General features: G+C 48.5%; 1 protein-coding gene across 5 annotated transcripts in view; it reads right to left on the bottom strand.

The window, feature by feature from the left end:
- The window catches only part of CSPG5 (chondroitin sulfate proteoglycan 5), a 90,155-nt gene extending 76,750 nt beyond the window's left edge, over window positions 1–13,405 (bottom strand). For 4 of the 5 annotated variants that reach the window (XM_068235305.1, XM_068235306.1, XM_068235307.1 and 1 more), the window contains exons 1-2: window positions 13,150–13,405; window positions 3,388–4,975 (exon numbers count right to left, since the gene is read on the bottom strand). In XM_068235305.1, the coding sequence (XP_068091406.1) occupies window positions 3,388–4,975; window positions 13,150–13,225 (1,664 nt within the window). In that variant the 5' untranslated portion in view covers window positions 13,226–13,405. The remainder of the gene's footprint in view (window positions 1–3,387; window positions 4,976–13,149) is intronic. The other variant, XM_068235310.1, reaches the window with a different exon arrangement.
- Between the last annotated feature and the right edge of the window lie 3,495 nt (window positions 13,406–16,900).

The raw sequence follows: 16,900 nt of genomic DNA, 5'->3' as shown, positions 1-16,900 counted from the left end.
CGGGCGATTGACTTGGCCAATCACCTGCAACAGCTTTCGCCGCAACTGTCGCTAGTCCGCCGTGTGTATGCGGACTAGCGACAGCAACCCACACACAGTGAGCGAAGCTTCCGGCGGGGGGAGGGACCTTCGGCGACGAGCTGTCACAGTTTTTTTTATTTGTGTGTGTGTCGCTTGCCTTGTTTTGTGCCTTGTGTGTATGAGGCTTTACTCCCCCTCTATGGCTAATAATTTTAGAATTTTGACCACCCAAATGACCTACTTTGGGGGGGGCGCACTTTGGAAGCTCAGCCTCTGTTGCTGGGGAACCTTGTCCCGGCCCTGATGACCACCACTAGATATGATGCATAGCTCCCTACTGTACCTCTGTCCCTATGTCCCTCTTTCCTCCTTATTTGTCCCTCTTATAGGACTTTGTCCCTCTTTCTATGTAAATATATATATTTGTCTAGTACAAAATGTGTTTGATTGACAGTGGCGTAGCTAAGGAGTTGTGGGCCCCGATGCAAGTTTTACAATGGGGCCCCCCGAGCTCTCTATACATAGCAATTGATACGGTGCACCAAAACCTGCCAATGGCAACTACAGTGTCAGAAGTGCAAGAAGGGGATGGGGAGCAGTTTGTTAGTGATCACCACTATTCAAAGTATCTATAGAAGTGATTATTATGAGCACAGGACCAATAGAGAGCTAATACTGTAGTTGAGGAAGGGCCCTTCGGGGCCCCTCTGGCCCAAGGGCCCCGATGCGGTCGCTACCTCTGCACCCCCTATTGCTACGCCCCTGTTGATTGACCATAAACTTTATCTCCATCCTTCAAATTGATATATTATTCATTTTAAAATGTTAATATGAAAGAAAATGAGCCAGGGTAGAAAGAACCAGTGTGTTTTGAATTATAAAACAACATATTTTTCTTATGAAATCTTTATGGTATGCATGACTAGGGTTGTGTCGGGGGCGTGATTAGGCGTGTGGCAGGGCGTGGCTTAAGTGTCCCTCTTTCTCATCTCAAAAAGTTGGGAGGTATGTATGATGTCATTATCTCACTGCTGCAGAGGTCTCTCATAGGAGTAGACAGGTGCCATGCAGTGACACAGAGCCATTCTGGGGGTAGGTTGGAGGGCACCGGTCACAATATGATTGGCTGGATTAGTGGAGGGGTCAGAGGTCACTAAGAGAGCAGAGTGAATGGCTGGGGAGTGGGACATCTGCTGGATCATTGTTCTGCTAACACCACAAGACAACAATGGCACCGCAATGTCACATCAGCCAGATTCCTGAACAGCAGCAGATGTAACAACTTGGAACTAAATGCTCTCAAAACCATGGAGATGATAATAGACTTTAGGAGATCTCCCCCCCAGCACCTCCCCTTAACCATAAATGGATCCACAATAACCCAAGTAGAGTCATTCCAGTTTCTTGGGTCCACGATCTCAAACGACTTAAAATGGGACAACAACACTGCCACTATTGTCAAGAAAGCACAACAGAGAATGTACCATCTGCGGCAGCTGAAAAAGTTTGGCCTACCTCAAAATCTAATGGTGCAGTTCTACACTGCAATCATCGAATCAACCATAACATCATCTATGACTGTATGGTTCAGCTCCTGCTCAGCATTAGAAAAGGGGAGGCTGCAGCGCATCATCCGATCAGCGGAAAGGATAATTGGCTGTAGCTTACCTTCCCTGCAGGATGTTTACACTAGCAGGTGCAGAAAGAAAGCAACCAAAATTGCCTCTGACCCCTCTCACCCTGTCCACTCCATCTTCCAGCGCATGCCTTCAGGAGTAAGATTCAGGTCAATCGCTACCAAAACCTCTAGACACAGGAACAGTTTTTTTCCTCAAGCGGTAGCCATACTGCTGAACCACGTTAGAGCTGCTAGGACTTGAAAGTAATCAGCACAGAACTAAACATGAACAATTCTCACATTGCTTACTGCCACTACTTATACTGCTTACTTATAATGTCCTTAACTTGTAATATTCACACTGTCTGTCCTTGTATTATTTTTGTTTGTGTTTGTTAAGCAACTGCCAAGACAAATTCCTTGTAGGTGCAAACTTACTTGGCGAAAATAAATTGATTCTGATTCTGATGTCATCGGAGGAGTCAGCATTGTCTCATTGTCATACAGCTCATACTGGTTTTATGCTCCTAAATCTGAATGACACTTTCTAATGTCCTCTCATGAGTGACATGCTAAATTATGACGCCAAAGTACAGAATTCAGAAGCTAATTCCAGGTTATCACTTCAACATGTCCTAAAAGTCGTACACATACCTGTTTCATTTTTCAATCAGGTTTTTAAGCCTGTTAAATTATTTTAATGCTATAAAATGTCTGTCATTTAAATATGGTACAAAATACACTTAGGGTCCTTTTATACTATATCAGTTGCTGTTATATATTAATGGACAACTGATGTTCAAGGTAATGTCCATGCTTCCCTATTTCTCTGTTCACATGATATGCGTTTTAGCTGAAAGCTTTTTGACAGTGCACTGCTATGGAAAGTTAAAACGCAGCAGTTTTTCAGCGCATAGTGTAAAAGGGGCCGTAGGGCCCATTCACACTTAAAGGGATACTGTAGGGGAGTCAGGGGGAAAATGAGTTGAACTTACCCGGGGTTTCTAATGGTCCCCCGCAGACATCCTGTGGCGGCGCAGCCACTCACCGATGCTCCGGCCCCGCCTCCAGTTCACTTCCAGAATTTCAGACTTTAAAGTCTGAAAACCACTGAGCCTGCGTTGCTGTGTCCTCGCTTCCCCTGATGTCACTAGGAGCGTAGTATGTGTTCGAACAAGAGAATAGTAAATGATAAAAGGTCTAGTCACAAAAGTGGGTTGATTGCAATGGGAGCGACCAACCACTGGAAGCAGGTGGAGAAAACCCGAATGCACTCAGGGTGTCCAGCCTGGACTGGATGGGGTTGCTCTCTCTGGTTAAAAAGGGACTGGCTCTCACAACTGTGTCAACCAGGTGAGGCCAGAACGGACCCCACCAACCTCTGTGGGGTGGGGTGGTATGTAAAGCACGCTCAATGGGGTAAAGAGGAGCCCAGGTTTAATAAAACTATGTTAAAAACACTAAAAACTTAAAGGATGAGGTGGCTTATCTCAATAATGACAGTCTCGTAAGACAAAGGATTTATTTAGCACAGGCAACACATTTTGTGGGTCCAAGCCCCCTTCCTCAGGCCAATAACAGTGCCAAAGAACAGATTAGCCAGTAGCATTGAGTGCCTCTCTGCTAGTTTTATTGCAGTGCCTCATCATAGTCTCATCATAGTGCCTGCAGATACGAGATATCACACAGTACTTTATAGAAGTTAATGGAGTCAAGGGACAGAGAAATGTAATAATTATAAGCCATACCTGCAGAATGCCCCAAGGTTCTCCACAATGTAGCACTGCCCGCCATTAAAGCAGTAGGTGGGGTAGATGTCACACAGTGACTTGCAGGAGTTGTTACGCCTCACATAGCCATTCTTGCATTCGGTCCCATTCTCGCCTGTGCCCGCCATGGTGTGCGTTTGATCCTTGTTCACGTCAGGGTGAGGTTTGGGGTACGATTCTCCACGGTACGGGAAGTCTTGTCGGCTGGTTGGCTTCTCATCGACCACTGAAGTCTTTATCTTAGGAGCCATAGTGTTGACTTTGGGGAAGTTCCGGACATCTTTGGCGGTGATATCATCATCTGCGTCTTCAGCTTCCTCAATATCTTCATCGTCATCGTCATCCTCAATCCCCACCTCCTCGTATCCATCTGCGTAGAAAGGAGGGGTGGGGTAAAGGTAATCAAAGGGTGAAAAGTCATCATAATGCAAGTGCTTGTGCCAAGGATCAAGCTTATCATGAAAGCCCTTGGTGGAGTCACCACCTGGAGGGTAGCCAAAGTGGTCATGGTCATCTAAGTCAGAGGGCTCCCTATAATCTATGTCTATAAGGTCAGAGGGGGGCTCAGAGGGTTTTGTTGGGATGTTAGATGGGACACTAGTAGATAAAGTATCTACTTGTGCTTTTTCTGTGACCACTGCAATATCAGTGCTCCCTTGAGCTCCCTGTGCTGTGGAATGGCTTGAAACTTTCTCCAACATCGTATAAGGACCCTGAGATTTTCCTGCCTCAAAACTGACCTCTTTCTGGGACTTGTATAGGGTGTCACTGCCCAGTTCAGTACCTGAAGGCGATGGAGACTGAACAGACGTCTCTCTGGACACTTGCAGGAGATGGTCTATCTCGGCAGAATCCGGGCTGATGGCTTTTTCTGTAGATGGGCTCAGCATGGAACTGCTCCCAGTAGGCGACATCTGAGAGGGGGTGGAAGTGGCCATGTCAAAGAAACTGTGTAAATTCCACCCAGTTTCAGATAATGTAGAATGGGTAGCTTGGCTTGAGGAAACCTTGAAGTGCGGGTCACCGCTTCCTGAATCTTCTTGGCTTTCAGCCGCAGAAGGTTTATCGCCTTTGACAAAACTCTTTCTGAAATCCAGGTCAACTGTTCCTTGGCCAACAGGCCAGATGAAACCTGTGACAGATTCCACCTTCCCATCACCATTTTCAGACAGCAAAGACCTTGATGGAGACTTCCCATTAGTGTAATCATCACCATTGCATCCCGCACAAACCGAGGACTTGTTGTCTGTATTTAACCCAGGTGACTTTATTGTACTTTCAGTAGACAAAACTCCACTGGCTTGGCTATCAGGAGCTGCTGAAGATGCTACACTTTCTATGGATGCCAAAGATTTGGGTGACTTTTTCTTTCCTTTTTTTTCCTTGCGTAGACTCCAGGATTTATTATCCAAGAAGGAATGTTCACCAGGAGCCCTCCAGCCTGTCGCCTTTTCAACGTCTAACACTCCTGTTTGGAGAAGCGAGGCCAGAATTTCTGCTGCTGGTTCCTTGAAAGAGTCATCACCTTGCTCATCGCGACTCAGCAAACCAGTTCCATTTCTGGGGTCTGACACATAAAAAAACAGAGAGGGAAAGTATTAAAGATGAAGGGTCATTTAATGGACCTGCTTTGTACATGAAACAGAGAGCTCAGTGTTTGGACAATTAAACAACTTAATGCACCACATCAGTGGCATAACCACAATTCATAGGGCCCCCCAGCAAAAGTTTGATGGGACCTCCCCAATGGTCACACCCTAAGCCTTGCCTCCCCTAGGTGCCCTTCACGGGCCCGGGGGCCCATCTCGCACGGGACATAAATCAAGTGTGGCCATCATGATCTTCACACCCATAACAAGTGTCGCCACAAAAACAACTGACCTGAAGTATAGTCCCCTGTATCGGTGGAAGGGAAGGTTAGTAGTTAGGGCCCCACACCGCTCTAGGCCCCCTCTAGTTACACCCCTTGAACCATATGCACCCATTACTAATTACTAGGAGCCCCAGTTCCACCCTCTGGGTTCTTCTGTCTCTTGTTGGCTCTGATGGTATTTTTCCTGCTTTTGAGATCTATGCTTTTCTGTTCTCAGCTCTGCACGCCGGTCGCCGGACAGCTGCAGAGTCAGAGAGGTGTGAGCAGGGGAGGGAACGGCCGCAGTGTCAGAGAGGTGTAAGCAGGGGAGGGGAAGGTCGCAGTGTCAGAGAATGTAAGCAGGGGAGGGAACAACCGCAGTGTCAGAGAGGTGTAAGCAGTGGAGGGAAGGCCACAGTGTCAGAGAGGTGTAAGCAGTGGAGGGAAAGGCCGCAGTGTCAGAGAGGTGAAGGCAGGGGAGGAGACGGCCGCAGTGTCAGTGAAGTGTAAGCAGTGGAGGGGAAGGTTGCAGTGACAGAGAGGTGTAAGCAGGGAAGGGGACAGCTGCAGTGTCAGAAAGGTGTAAACAGGGAAAGGGGCAGCCACAGTGTCAGAGAGGTTCAAGCAAGCAAGGGGACAGCTGCAGTATCAGAGAGGTCTAAGCAAGGGAGGGGACAGCCGCAGTGTCAGAGAGGTGTAAGCAGGGAAGGGGACAGCTGCAGTGTCAGAGAGGTGTAAGCAGGTAGGTGACAGCTGCAGTGTGAGAGAGGTGTAAGCAGGGGAGGGGACAGTCGCAGTGTCAGAGAGGTGTAAACAGGGAAATGGGCAGCCACAGTGTCAGAGAGGTGTAAGCAGGGGAGGGGAAGGTCGCAGTGTCAGAGAATGTAAGCAGGGGAGGGAACAACCGCAGTGTCAGAGAGGTGTAAGCAGTGGAGGGAAGGCCGCAGTGTCAGAGAGGTGTAAGCAGTGGAGGGAAAGGCCGCAGTGTCAGAGAGGTGAAGGCAGGGGAGGAGACGGCCGCAGTGTCAGTGAAGTGTAAGCAGTGGAGGGGAAAGTCGCAGTGACAGAGGTGTAAGCAGGGAAGGGGACAGCTGCAGTGTCAGAGAGGTGTAAACAGGGAAAGGGGCAGCCACAGTGTCAGAAAGGTTCAAGCAAGCAAGGGGACAGCTGCAGTGTCATAGAGATCTAAGCAAGGGAGGGGACAGCCGCAGTGTCAGAGAGGTGTAAGCAGGGAAGGGGACAGCTGCAGTGTCAGAGAGGTGTAAGCAGGGGAGGGGACAGTCGCAGTGTCAGAGAGGTGTAAACAGGGAAATGGACAGCCACAGTGTCAGAGAGGTGTAAGCAGGGAGGGGACAGCTGCAGTGTCAGAGAGGTGAAAGCAGGGGAGGGTACAGCTGCAGAGTCAGGTGTAAGCAGGGGAGGGGACATTGCAGTGTCAGAGAGGTGTAAACAGGGGGTGGGGGCAGATCCGGGACAAGGTCCTTCAGCACCCAAGGCTGAGACAGCAAAGTGCACCCCTCCATCCCTGCCACCCCAGCCGTCACACAATGATTGCTATTAGACTAAGAGGCGCCCCAGGGACCCCAACATCCCCAACACCTTAATCTCTAGTTATCTGGCTTGCAGTCACTGCTATGTATGTCCTTTTCTTTCATTGTGCTTCAAACACAATCGGGAATGACAGCTGAATGAATTGTGCGCCCCCTCCTACACTGCGCCCTGAGGCTGGAGCCTCTTCAGCCTCTGCCTCGGCCCGGCCCTGGGTGGGGGGGAGGGCAGCTGCATTGTCAGATTCTGTTAATGATTATCACTATTTAAAATACATATAGACGTGATCAATACCAGCATATGCCTAATGGAGAGTTTATAGATCTTTTGAAGTGCGACTCCTGGTTAGGCACTCTGGTCCAGAGACCCAGGTCTGGTCACAACCTCTGCAATCACTATTGCCATGCCTTTGCAACATCCAGTGACTCTGTACTCTGGAAGAGACTTTATCACTCTGTAACTGAGATGCACTGCCTCCTCACTTGACTTAAAGAGAATCGGTACTCTAAAATTCTTACAATAAAAAGCATACAATTCTATTCATTATGTTCTCCTGGGCCCCTCTGTGCTGTTTCTGCCACTCCCTGCTGCAATCCTGGCTTGTAATTGCCATTTTTATGCAGTGTTTACAAACAAAAGACATAGCAAGTGATAGGCTGAGAGTAGCTCAGTGTGTGAGTCATACAAAGTGTGCAGGGGGCCTGGAGAGGGCATGTATAGCTTCTATCCAATCACAAGCAGCACAGCACATTTCAGCTTGACTGCCTCAGCCCGACAGACCCGACAGAGGAGAGAAGATTAGATCATATAACTGAGATAATACAGCCACCGTGCAAGTAGGAAAGGCTGCAGTTAGACAGAGCACATTAGAACAGGTATAGGAACTTATAGGATAGAAGAAATAAGGATGAAAATTTTGTTACAGAGTCTCTTTAAGTTTGGTGGATATCTAGGTGCTCGGCCTTCTCACTTCTCTGAGGTTTTGTTGATCTCTAGGTGCTCTGCCCACTTCATGTTGGATACATGACTACACTTGGTCCCTAGCAGTAACTGATAGCTGCCAATACTTCATGGTCTTCACTGAATCCTCATTTTGTAGTTCTGATGGCCAATAAAGTGCAGCCTTGGGACAAATTCCAATACGTATCTCCATTTAATTTTCCCCAATCACCCCCTGCTCTGTGGATCCCTACAGTACCCTACGCCTGATATCTAAATCCACAATCTTCTCACCCACCCTGTGGATCCCTGAAGTACCCCACTTCTGATCTCTGGATCCCCAATCTCCTCCCGCCCTTCAGATCTCTGATGTACCCCAACCCTGATCTTTGAATCACCAGTCTCCTGCCCTGCAGATCCCTATAGCACCCAACCACTGATCTCTTGATCCCTAATCTCGCCCTGCCCTGTGGATCCCAGCAGTACTCAACCCATGATCTCTAGATCCCCAATCTCCTCCTGCCTTGTGGATCCCTGCAGTAGCCCACCCCTGATCTCTGGATCCCCAATCTCGTTCTGCCCTGTGGATCCCTAGAGTACCCAACACCTGACCTCCAGATCCTTATCTCCTCTGGCCTTGTGGATCCCTGCAGTAACCCACCATGATTTCTGGATCCTTAATCTCTCCCTGTCATGTTCTCTGTCTCTCTGCTTTATCCTTGCCAGAAATGACTTGCCTTGACTTTTGCCTCCCCACCCAGGCTGCACCCTGATCTTTGGTTTCCTGCCATGACCTCTGACTCCACACCCACCTTGACTTTGGGATCCTCAATCTCTCTTCACTCTGATCTCTGGCTCACCTGTTCTCTGCCCCATTGTGATCTCTAGTGCATCACTTCGCTCCTGCTCTGCCCCTCCCTGATCTTCAGACCCCTGCTCTACACCTGCCCTGAAATCTGGATTCCTACTCTGTCTCTTCATTGATTTCCAGATGCCCTCCTGCTTCCAGTTCATTGTGCCACAACACCAGCCTCCTATTCCAGTCTGCCACTACACTGATCCAACTCCCCACTCTATCCCTGCCATAATGTGTCTCCCTGCTGCCCCACTCCACTGATCTCTGGCTGTCTCCATTCTCCACCAGCCTGAACTCTGGCTCCCCGCGCTGCCTTCTTTCTGATGTCTGGCTACCCACTCTGCCCTTGTCCTGATTTCTGGATCACTGCTCTGATCCCACCAGGATCTTTAGCTGTCCTCCTCTGTCTCTGGCCCCGATCGCCAACTCTCAAGCTCTGCTCCTGACCTTACCCTGCACCTCCTCTCTTTTTACCACCCTGATGTCTGTCTTGCGACCTGATCTCTGGCTCTTCACACTGCCCTTGCCCTGATCTCTGGCTATCTGCTCTGCCCCTGACCTTATCTCTGGCTCCTTGCTCTGTCCTTGCTCTGATCTTTTGGCTCTTCGCTCTGCCCCTGTCTTGATCTCTGGCTCTTTGCTCTGCCTTTGACCTGATCTCTGGCTCTTCACTCTGCCCCTGCCCTGATCTTTTGTCTCTTTGCTCTGCCCCTGCTCTGATCTCTGGCTCTTCATTCTGCCCTTGCCCTGCTCTCTGTCTCTTCACTCTGCCCCGGCCCTGATCTCTGGCTCTTAACTATGTCCCAGCCCTGCTCTCTGTCTCTTCACTCTGCCCCTGCCCTGATCTCTGGCTCTTTGCTCTGTCCTTGCCTTGATCTATGGATCCTTCTAAGTTCAGTCTCCGTCTGTCTTGCCCCGATTTCTGCTCTCTGCCCTGCGATATCTCTAGCTTCTCTTGCCTCTAATATCCCCATCCCTGATCTACTGCTTCCCTCTCACCCCTGTATTGGTCTCCAACTCCCTTTTCTGCCTCCACCCAGTTAGGTTGCTCCTCAGGCTCTCCCCCACCCCAGCTCTGGGTCTTGTATTTCCCCAGGTTGACTCCACAGACTTGCTCTCAACTCACAGATTGTTCAAGGGGTCAGAGGAGGAAAGAGCACTGAAATGGTGGCATTTTAAGGATGACTGTATAAATATAGATGCAAAGATTACTGGAGCACATATGGCAAAGTGGTCCAGATCAATTAATAAGGTTTAGGGTGAAAAAGGGGAACAAGGCCTCTGACCAGCTGCTCCAGGTTTCTTTCATCTCATCTTAAATTACCCCCAGAGTGGTCATCAGAAGAGAACACTATGAGAGCAATACGATAGAGGTTAATCAGTCAGTGGTGTCTCAGGACAGTCTGGGTCACTGTCAAAGTCAATAATATAAATACCAATGCAGAGTCCTCGGGGGAATCAATACAAAACGTGTTCCTAAAGGGACAGGCCCCTAGTAGCACACTAAAACATAACTTATATTGGTATATATATATATATATATATATATATATATATATATATTATATATATATATATATATATATATATATATATATATATATATCTCTATCGAGCAACCAACATGTAACAGCGGTGACACAGTCCTCAGTCTCTGTAAGTGTCCACTGTGATCCTGGTCTGTCAGTGTTGCAGTGCAGTCCCAGTCTCTGTCAGTATCATAGTGCAGTGTCAGTCTCTGTCAGTATCATAGTGTAGACTCAGTCTCTGTCAGTGTCGCTGTGCAGCTCCAATCTCTGACAGTGTCATAATGCAGCCTTAGTCTCTATTGGTGTCACAGCCTGGTCCCTGTCTCTGTCACAGTGCAGTCTCGGTCTCTGTCACAGTGCAGTCCTGGTCTCTGTCACAGTGCAGTCCCAGTCTCTGTCACAGTGCAGTCCCAGTCTCTGTCACAGTGCAGTCCCAGACTGTCACAGTACAGCCCCTGTCACTGTCACAGTGCAGTCTCAGTCACAGTGCAGTCCCGGTCTCTGTCACAGTGCAGTCCCAGTCTCTGTCACAGTGCAGTCTCAGTCTCTGTCACAGTGCAGTCCTGGTCTCTGTCACAGTGCAGTCCCAGTCTCTGTCAGTATCATAGTGCAGTCCCAGTCTCTGTCACAGTGCAGTCCCAGACTCTGTCACAGTACAGCCCCTGTCACTGTCACAGTGCAGTCTCAGTCACAGTGCAGTCCCGGTCTCTGTCACAGTGCAGTCCCAGTCTCTGTCACAGTGCAGTCCCAGTCTCTGTCACAGTGCAGTCTCAGTCTCTGTCACAGTGCAGTCCAAGTCTCTGTCACAGTGCAGTCCCAGTCTCTGTCACAGTGCAGTCCCAGTCTCTGTCACAGTGCAGTCCTAGTCTCTGTCACAGTGCAGTCCCAATCCCTGTCAGAGTGCAGTCCCAGTCTCTGTCAGTAGTACATTAAGGCCCAAGTATCTGTCTGTCAGTGTCACAGTGCCCCTGTAAGTCTATAAGTGTGCTGAGATCCCCGACTTGCATTCATCTCTTATGCTTTTAGAATTCTGCCTCTTTAAAAAAGTGGCCATTAACAATACAACTCTTTGGAAAACAGTTCAGCCTATTTGATCGTAAAATCAATCAGAAAAGATCGATCTGGTCAGCCACTAATGGAAGGAAAGCTGCTATCCAATTCAATCAGTTTAATGGAATCGATTTCATCAATCTCATCAGATTGGTTAGCAGTTTTCCTTCTGTTAGTGGGGCCGAAAGATTGTTTCTGATCAACATTATGATCAGATAATTGCAAACGATAATGGTCTTCTGATTAGTTACGATCGTCCAAATTGCGTTGAGAGATCACATCTGATGAAAAAATTGTACTATGAAAGAGGCACCTTTACAGGAATGGCTCTTTCAAAGACCAAAACCAACCCAGAGATTTATCCTTCACAAGAGCCATCATTGACATCAATACAGGCATCATTGTCCATTTAAAAAACAATTACTACCCCTGTGGTAAATTATCCCCCCACTAAGTACCTGGGGCCTCCATGACCCAATAATAGCCAATAATTTCCAGCAAGGATGGATTCAGTCACTGATATAGACAGCAACTGCTGAACGCTACTTGCTATCATTGGCCACTGTCTCTATGGCGACTCCACAAGGAACTTCGCTATGTATATTCCCATCACCGGGAACCTGCAGCCTCTGGCCAGCATGGCGTATGCCAATAATTGGCAGGATTGAATATTCAGGACACGTGTCGTTACCTATACATCACACGCCATGTGACACCCTCTGTCTGCCTGGTTACTGGGGTCTGCACTGCCCACAGTCCCGCCCTTCTGAGGGCATCCGTTATACATAATCTGTGGTAGTGGGTGATAGCGAATTGGGAGCTGGGAAATGAAGAATATTTTCTGTTGCTCTGCAGAGAAGGACGGGGGGAGGGGGAGACTCTCAAGAGAGCTAAAATCGCTGTAACATACCACAAGAAATGCCAAAATATGTTCTATTTCCACCACAATCACCCCCAGTTGGCAAATCTAACATCTATTGTCCAGATATACCCTCAAGAGCGAAATTAACCCCTCCAACCCAGGTGAGCCAGTCAGAGTAGAGTGCGGTGTGTTGCTAGGGGCTGCGGGGTAAATGGGAGGCGGCCAAGCGGACCCCACGAGCCAGACCACCTTCGTTCAGTAGGCAAGGGGTTAACACGACCACCAATGCGTTGTACTGGCATTGAAAGACAAGCAACATCCCCCCCCCCCCCCATTCACCCTTCCTGCCCCACAGGTGGCTAAATAAATTCCAGCAGCAGATCTGCAGCCAGTGCATGGACTCGGATGTCTTCGGCTTCTGCACAGAGCAGAGACCACCCTTCAGGGGTTACAGACCAGGAAAACCAGGGGGAAGCGTCTGCAGCATCAGGTGAGATGATTGCAGCAAATGCAGATGCCATCGGAGATCAGAGCTAGATGAGGACTGAGGGGCAAACAGAAGGGGTCTATGAGGCATCATGAGGAGATCTTTGAGGGCAACCTACAGGAGTCTACGGGGCAAGAACGGGAAATCTATGGAGCTACATAAAGGGGGGATGGGACATCTGGAAGAAGAAGGGGTCTGTAGGGCAACAAGAGGTGATGCATTGGGGGCGGCAGACTCTATAGAACAAGAGGAAGTCTGTGGGGCAGTTAGAGGTGGCCCACAAGCCATTTTCTGTAGAGGAGATCTAGGGGGTAGATTTTATAGAACAAGAGAACTAGGAGGCAGATTCTGAAGAACAATGGCAGGGTTGTGGTGGAGATCTCTGGAACAGGTGGGTGTTTGGGGCAGATTTTATGGGATGGGCGGAATTTATTACACAGGGTCCCAACTACCTGGCAAAATCATAAAATAAAATAGTAATAGGTTAATGAAAACCCCTGACAAGAACACATGCTGCAGGAGAAACCCCCAAGGCGCAGCCAGACTGTGGCCAACGCTGCTCCCCCACCATATCTGTCTATAACGGGTGGTCACCCACCTGCCCTCAGGAACACCTACCTGCAGCCGTGTCTCCACTGCCCAGCAATGAGCAGAGCAGGGCAGTCAGGCTCCAGCAGGGCAGCCAGCTCTCCATGGTCAGATATTGCTGTGTGATGGCTCAGGGGGGGTCCGCAGAAGGTCTGGACGTGGGGGGGCTTCAACCCCAGATGTGCTGTGTGGCCCCTCCACACTGAGCAGGGACAGGCTGGGGGGACATGGTGCGTCCTGCAGCCTCCTCACTCAGACTAATGCTGCTGCTGCTGATGGGGAGGGAGGGATGGAGGGGGCTGGGGAAGAGGGAGGCAGGGGGAGGGAGGGCAGGATGGAGAGGAGGGGGGAGATGGAGCCATTCTCTCACCCTCTCCTCTACCACTGCTCTAATAAATTGCTCTTTAATTATCTGGCCATTAGTGAAGGCTCAGGGGAGGCTGCTGGCCTCAGCCAGGGGTCTGCATGGACAAGGCGCAGGTGTCCAGGGATGGGCGCAGGTGGCAGCCACATGCCGGGTATCATACCCATACATCATATGATGGACTTGCTACATTCCCAGGGACAGCACACGCCACCCACACCTGTCCTTGAGAATGTTTCCATCCTTTCCTGTCAGCCAGCCGCTGAAAACATCTCTGTGCAAAGATCAGCTGCAAAAGCCAACACCACTATCTGCCCCTGTCACACTGCAAGGCACCATGTCTGATAGCCAGATTCTCAGTATCTGCTCTTATTCTGTATGTATGGAGGCTGCACAGTATGACTTCTCTTGTCCTGTATGCCGGTGTAATTCTCAGTATCTGCTCTTATTCTGTATGTATGGAGGCTGCACAGTATGACTTCTCTTGTCCTGTATGCCGGTGTAATTCTCAGTATCTGCTCTTATTCTGTATATATGGAGGCTGCACAGTAACACTTCTCTTGTCCTGTATGCCGGGTGTAATTCTCAGTATCTGCTCTTATTCTGTATGTATGGAGGCTGCACAGTAGCACTTCTCTTGTCCTGGATGCGGGTGTAATTCTCAGTATCTGCTCTTATTCTGTATATATGGAGGCTGCACAGTAGCACTTCTCTTGTCCTGTATGCCGGGTGTAATTCTCTGTATCTGCTCTTATTCTAGATGTATGGAGGCTGCACAGTAGCACTTCTCTTGTCCTGGATGCGGGTGTAATTCTCAGTATCTGCTCTTATTCTGTATGTATGGAGGCTGCACAGTATGACTTCTCTTGTCCTGTATGCCGGGTGTAATTCTCAGTATCTGCTCTTATTCTGTATGTATGGAGGTTGCACAGTATGACTTCTCTTGTCCTGTATGCCAGGTGTAATTCTCAGTATCTGCTCTTATTCTTTATGTATGGAGGCTGCACAGTAACACTTCTCTTGTCCTGTATGCCGGGTGTAATTCTCTGTATCTGCTCTTATTCTGTATGTATGGAGGCTGCACCTTATGACTTCTCTTGTCCTGTATGCCGGGTGTAATTCTCAGTATCTGCTCTTATTCTGTATGTATGGAGGCTGCACAGTATGACTTCTCTTGTCCTGTATGCCGGGTGTAATTCTTAGTATCTTCTCTTATTTTGTATGTATGGAGGCTGCACAGTAGCACTTCTCTTGTCCTGTATGCTAGGTGTAATTCTCAGTATCCGCTCTTATTTTGTATATATGGAGGCTGCACAGTAACACTTCTCTTGTCCTGTATGCCGGGTGTAAATCTCAGTATCTGCTCTTATTCTGTATGTATGGAGGCTGCACAGTATGACTTCTCTTGTCCTGTATGCCGGGTGTAATTCTCAGTATCTGCTCTTATTCTGTATGTATGGAGGCTGCACAGTAGCACTTCTCTTGTCCTGGATGCGGGTGTAATTCTCAGTATCTGCTCTTATTCTGTATGTATGGAGGCTGCACAGTAGCATTTCTCTTGTCCTGTATGCTGGGTGTAATTCTCAGTATCTGCTCTTATTCTGTATGTAGGAAGCTGCACAGTAGCACTTCTCTTGTCCTGTATGCTGGGTGTAATTCTTAGTATGTTCTCTTATTTTGTATGTATGGAGGCTGCACAGTAGCACTTCTCTTGTCCTGTATGCTGGGTGTAATTATCAGTATCTGCTCTTACTCTGTATATATAGAGGCTGCACAGTAGCACTTCTCTTGTCTTGTATGCTGGGTGTAATTCTCAGTATCTGCTCTTATTCTGTAGGTATGGAGGCTGCACAGTAACACTACTCTTGTCCTGTATGCTGGGTGTAATTCTGAGTATCTGCTCTTATTCTGTATGTATGGAGGCTGCACAGTAACACTTCTCTTGTCCTGTATGCCGGGTGTAATTCTCAGTATCTGCTCTTATTCTGTATGTATGGAGGCGGCACAGTAACACTTCTCTTGTCCTGTATGCCGGGTGTAATTCTCAGTATCTGCTCTTATTCTGTATGTATGGAGGCTGCACAGTAAAGGCCCGTTTCCACTACGGCGATTTCGCCGCCGATTCTGCAGAGTTTCCCCGCACATGATTCGCACGGGGAAACTCTGCCATAGGGGATGACGGCGCCGCTGCGGAATCGCTCGCGGGAGCGATTCGCCCGGAATACCCCGCAGTTTTCGCTGCCGAGGCTGCGAATCCCATAGCCGTGCATGGCACGGCTCATGGGATTTGCCTGCGATCCCGCCCACTCGCTCAGTGCGGCGTGCGTCTGCGAGACGCACGCCGCACAAGTGGAAACGAGCCCTAACACTTCTCTTGTCCTCTATGCTGGGTGTAATTCTCAGTATCTGCTCTTATTCTGTATGTATGGAGGCTGCACAGTAGCACTTCTCTTGTCCTGTATGCTGGGTGTAATTCTCAGTATCTGCTCTTATTCTGTATGTATGGAGGTTGCACAGTAGCACTTCTCTAGTCCTGTATGCTGAGTGTAATTCTCAGTATCTGCTCTTATTATGTGTGTATGGAGGCTGCACAGTAGCACTTCTCTTGTCCTGTATGCCGGGTGTAATTCTCAGCATCTGCTCTTATTCTGTATGTATGGAAGCTGCACAGTAGCATTTCTCTTGTCCTCTATGCTGGGTGTAATTCTCAGTATCTGCTCTTATTCTGTATGTATGGAGGCTGCACAGTAGCACTTCTCTTGTCCTGTATGCTGGGTGTAATTCTTAGTATCTTCTCTTATTTTGTATGTATGGAGGCTGCACAGTAGCACTTCTCTTGTCCTGTATGCTGGGTGTAATTCTCAGCATCTGCTCTTATTCTGTATGTATGGAGGCTGCACAGTAGCACTTCTCTTGTCCTGTATGCCGGGTGTGATTCTCAGTATCTGGTCTTATTCTGTATGTATAGTGCTGCACAGTAGCATTTCTCTTGTCCTTTATGCTGGGTGTAATTCTCAGTATCTGCTCTTATTCTGTATGTATGGAGGCTGCACAGTAACACTTCTCTTGTCCTGTATGCCGGGTGTAATTCTCAGTATCTGCTCTTATTCTGTATGTATGGAGGCTGCACAGTAGCAATATTCTTGTCCTGTATGAAGGATGTAATTCTCAGTATCTGCTCTTAGGGCTGGTGCACACCAAAACCCGCTAGCAGATCCGCAAAACGCTAGCAGATTTTTAAACGCTTTTTTTTATTTTTATGAGGCGTTTTGCTAGCGTTTTGCGGATTGCTGCTGCGGTTTTCAGTATAGTAGATTTCAGATATTGTTACAGTAAAGCTGTTACTGAACAGCTTCTGTAACAAAAACGCCTGCAAAACCGCTCTGAAGTGCCGTTTTTCAGAGCGGTTTGCGTTTT

The sequence above is a fragment of the Hyperolius riggenbachi genome, chromosome 5, assembly GCF_040937935.1.
Source record: "Hyperolius riggenbachi isolate aHypRig1 chromosome 5, aHypRig1.pri, whole genome shotgun sequence".
Classification (NCBI taxonomy): domain Eukaryota; kingdom Metazoa; phylum Chordata; class Amphibia; order Anura; family Hyperoliidae; genus Hyperolius; species Hyperolius riggenbachi.
This window is presented reverse-complemented; position numbering and strand designations above follow the sequence as displayed.